The sequence below is a fragment of the Sander lucioperca genome, chromosome 19, assembly GCF_008315115.2.
Source record: "Sander lucioperca isolate FBNREF2018 chromosome 19, SLUC_FBN_1.2, whole genome shotgun sequence".
NCBI classification, from domain to species: Eukaryota; Metazoa; Chordata; class Actinopteri; order Perciformes; family Percidae; genus Sander; species Sander lucioperca.
The window spans coordinates 13,126,769-13,131,045 of record NC_050191.1 but is presented as its reverse complement, the minus strand read 5'-3'; the positions used below and the strand labels follow the sequence as shown (position 1 = coordinate 13,131,045).

Sequence of the window (4,277 nt, the reverse complement as noted above, 5' to 3'; positions counted from 1 at the left end):
TCTTTGTCTTCATCTGCTTTTTCAATATTTCCAAAAATGCCCTTTACTTTAATTTGAATATGTTAAATAAACTATTGGTCTGTTCTGACAAAACAAAATAATGTGGTGTGATGTAACTTGCTACATTTACTCAAGTAAGGTAGTTAAATACAGTTTGAGGTAATAGTATTGAGGAAACTCATTTTCTGTTATTTTACACTTTTGCTTTATACGTTTAATCAATTACATATCAGAGGCAAATATTGTACTTTCTTAGATGTATAAATATGTGACATTGAATAGAATAGAATGCATTTTATTGTCACTATACACATGTACAACGAGATTAAAAGCAACTCCTTTTTCCAGTGCCAACATGTACGTAAAAAAAATGTATCAACATGGAATAAAATAAGTAGTACAAAAAAACAAAGGGGTGGGGGTAAGGTGCACAGTTCTAAGACGCTATATACATAAACTTAGCACAAAAAGTAAGGAAATTTGTGTTTGGTAGATTATTTCTCTGTGGTAACAATGCTTTTTAGCAATAAATCTTATACCGTTGGAAAGCCTGTTTAGTTCCCTTTCAAATGGTGCCCCATTTGTAAGGAACATGCATTTGTGGGATGAGCAGCAGCGCTGAGTATGTGGGTTGCGCCCATGAAAAATTTGCCAAATCTTCTCTGCCGATGCCAAACAGCTTATTCTGCCATTGACTCATTTGATGGATTGGATGATTGAAGTTTGAAGAAACAAGACATATTGGCAATTTAACAATTTATTAATTTCACAAACAGGAGCCTCAGTAGCGTGTGGAAGAACCATACATAGCCACAACAGCCTGGCACCTCGTCCTCATGCTGGTCACCAGCCTGGTCACACACTGCTGTGGGATGGCATCCCATTCTTCAACCAGCATATGTCGCAAGTCAGCCAACGTGGTTGTGTTGGTCACTCTGGTACGAACAGCACGCCCAAGCTGATCCCACAAGTGTTCAATGGGGTTGAGGTCAGGACTGCTGGCAGGCCATTCCATCCTCTCCACTTCCACATTCTGGAGGTAGTCTCTGATAAACCCCGCCCTGTGGGGGCGAGCGTTGTCATCTTGGAGGATAGGGTTCGGTCCCAGACTGTGGACATGCAGCAATCAGCAAAGCGTTCTCCGCGTCTTCTCCACACTTTGACCCTATGATCCAACTGCCGTAGGCAGAATCATCCACCAAACGCAAAATGAGTCAATGGCAGAATAAGCTGTTTGGCATTGGCAAAGAAGATTTGGCAAACACACATTTCCTTACTTTTTGTGCTAAGTTTATATAAAAAATAAAAAGATAGTATGGTTTTATATACAGTGTGATATGCAGTGTGGAGGAATGATATTGCACAGTATACAGATATTGCACATTAATGAAATTGCACAGTATTATCAACTACACAGCAGCATTGACCAGCTATCATATTAGCATACTATTTACACATTAATGCATTGGTAATCATAATCCAAATATGCAGCAATATAACACTGACAGGAACCATTACTATAGCCTACATTGCCTCTTTTACTTTTGATACTTATTTTTCTGATAATTAAGTACTTTTACTTAATAAGATTCTAATGCAGGACTTTTACTTGCAATAGGGTATTTTCACTTTATGGGATTGCTACCTTAAGTATATGAATACATTTTCCAGCACAGACAAAACGTTTCTAAACAGATTAGAAATAACATTGATCCTTTTTTTTAAGGCCAGAACTTTATTTTGAAACAAACACTTTATTTTGAAAACACCTTACTTTACAACCGGAAAAAAAACGTATTTCATTTCCCCTGAAATCTTTTCCAACAACTAGCTAACGTTATATCGTACAGGGAATTGAGAAGCAATCATCAACGATTTTTTTTTTGCAGTTTTGCATCCTCAATAAATAGACAGGGTCTGCAGTCAGCACAAAAATGGTAAGAGTGTTTTGTTTTACGTTTTAAGAGGTGAAAACATGCAGTATTCGCTATATTAGCTCCTGTTAGTCCATCGTAGCTAAGCTAACGTTAACAAGCTACGATGCTTACTAACGTTAACACGTTAACGTTACTCAGTCAAACATGTATTTTGTCTAGTTTCTTCCCTTGCTATAAACACCTAACGTTAGTTTTAAGGTCAACTCTGAATTATCCTTACTTGTCTCTGTTTGTAATCCTAAATAAAGTAACTTATGCGGGATATCTCAGTAGGTGATAGTGTTGCTCAATAACAAGCGTTTATCTCCTGTTTGAAAACCTTTGGGAGAAGCGTAACGTTACTCGTCATGCTTAGATGCATCAGAGCAAAACATAAATCACCGCATCAATAATTCAGGTAATGTGTGATATAATAACCTGGCATTATTTTGTGTAACGTTATTTAATATTATTATTCATCTTTACAGTCGCACACAATTTTGCTTGTCCAACCAACCAAGAGACCCGAGGGCCGCACATACGCTGACTATGAGTCAGTGAATGAATGTATGGAAGGTGAGTCTTCAGCTGTTTTAAAATAGTTTACACTAATTAATAAATCACGTTGCTGTTTTGTTTTTTACCTTTTGGTGTATTGAGTGTAGTCTAAACCCACAGAACATTCATTTGTCATCGTGTGGGGGTAAACTCACTAAATATCTTATTTATCTCGGATTTAAAAAACATAAGACCCTTTACCATTTAGGATCTGTGAGGAAACGTTGCAGCCATGTAATGTCCTTGTGTATAGAACTATTAAGTTTATATGTTTTTACATTTATTTTGTAATTTCTCACAGCACAATCAACTGGAATATATTTCATTAATAGTTTTGGAATTTTATTCATTTTATTTATCTATTATTTCTCCTTTCTCTCTCTCCTTTTTAGTGAAATCTGTAATGTTGTTATTTACTTTACAGTCTCTCAAACGTTGTTACATTGTTGCAAAAGCTGCTATATACTTTAAATCAAGTTTACTGTTATATGCACAATTTTAGCCATTTTCTTTTGATGCACACTTTTGGAAATAGTTTTACTTCCATTCAGCATGTCCTGCACCTCTCTTCCAGGTGTTTGCAAAATGTATGAAGAGCATCTCAAGAGGATGAATCCAAACAGTCCCTCCATCACTTATGACATTAGTCAGTTGTTTGACTTTATTGACGATTTGGCAGATCTGAGCTGTCTTGTGTAAGTATGATTTATCTGATTTAGTTGGTCAATATCTATCGATTTGAATACAAATCAACCTTGCATTGAAGTGTTGATTACTTCCAGTAAATATAACAATTACATGTTTATACAGGTACAGAGCTGACACTCAAACATACCAACCATACAACAAAGACTGGATCAAGGAAAAGATATATGTCCTGCTGCGGCGTCAGGCTCAGCAGGCAGCAAAGTAAAAGCATAAGTGAGGAGTTGTTCTGCTACACACACTTGGAAGGAGTTTATGCTGCACTATGTTTCTTGAAGATCTGTGTATAAGAACAACATTGTCAGACTGACAACGGAAGAGTTTACGTATACTATACATTGGGAAAGGAAGGGGCTGTCAAACTGGGGAAACATCAGAAATGTGGGCCTTTTTATATAAAAAAAATTGAGTCATGCTCGGCAGCATATGTATGTCTGTAATTTGTTACACTGAGTTCAGAGTGCTGCAAGGACTAACTTATTGATGGAGAGGGATCCGGGCTTTGAGAAATGCTCCACGGGCTTGATAAAAACTTTTTTTTGTCAAAATTTTAGTAGTGTGCTTTCAGTTTCCTTAAAAGTTATGACACTTTTTATATACATGTACTGGGCAGTTGGATTTGAACATGCTGTGTATTTCGAATGCAGATGATTTGTTTGACATACATGTCTGCAGACTGACTAACTCATTAATGTAACTGATCCCAGAACATTTATTTTCCATGTTTCATCTATTATTATTGTTACTTTATCCTACTATCATGATGTAAAATGCTGTTTTTAGTAGCATCTGAGTTCAACTGTCCCCATTTCTGTTTTCTCTGATATGAACAAAATAAACTATTGTTTTCTGAATGGTCTCAACTCTTGAATATACAACCGTTAGCACAATGGGGAATACATTTTCCTGTTTATTCAGAGTCTCAGTATAGAAATGGCTGTTTGACAGGGATCAACATTGGGATCCATGTATCTGTCAAATGGTTGCACTACTGGTTAAATATGATGCAGAGTGGGAGGATGGTAAGTTGTATAAAAGGTAAAGGGCAGAATGATGTTGAATGTTGCTGGAACCTCTCTACGAGTCATTTCTGCTGAT

General features: G+C 36.5%; 1 protein-coding gene across 1 annotated transcript; it reads left to right on the top strand.

Annotated features, from left to right (window-relative positions):
* The first annotated feature begins 1,777 nt into the window (after positions 1 to 1,777).
* Positions 1,778 to 3,689, top strand: erh (ERH mRNA splicing and mitosis factor). The gene is made up of 4 exons (XM_031321700.2): positions 1,778 to 1,937; positions 2,405 to 2,492; positions 3,049 to 3,169; positions 3,285 to 3,689. The coding sequence occupies exons 1-4, from the start codon at positions 1,935 to 1,937 to the stop codon at positions 3,385 to 3,387; spliced, it is 315 nt and encodes a 104-aa protein (XP_031177560.1). The 5' UTR covers positions 1,778 to 1,934; the 3' UTR covers positions 3,388 to 3,689.
* The last annotated feature ends 588 nt before the right edge of the window (positions 3,690 to 4,277 follow it).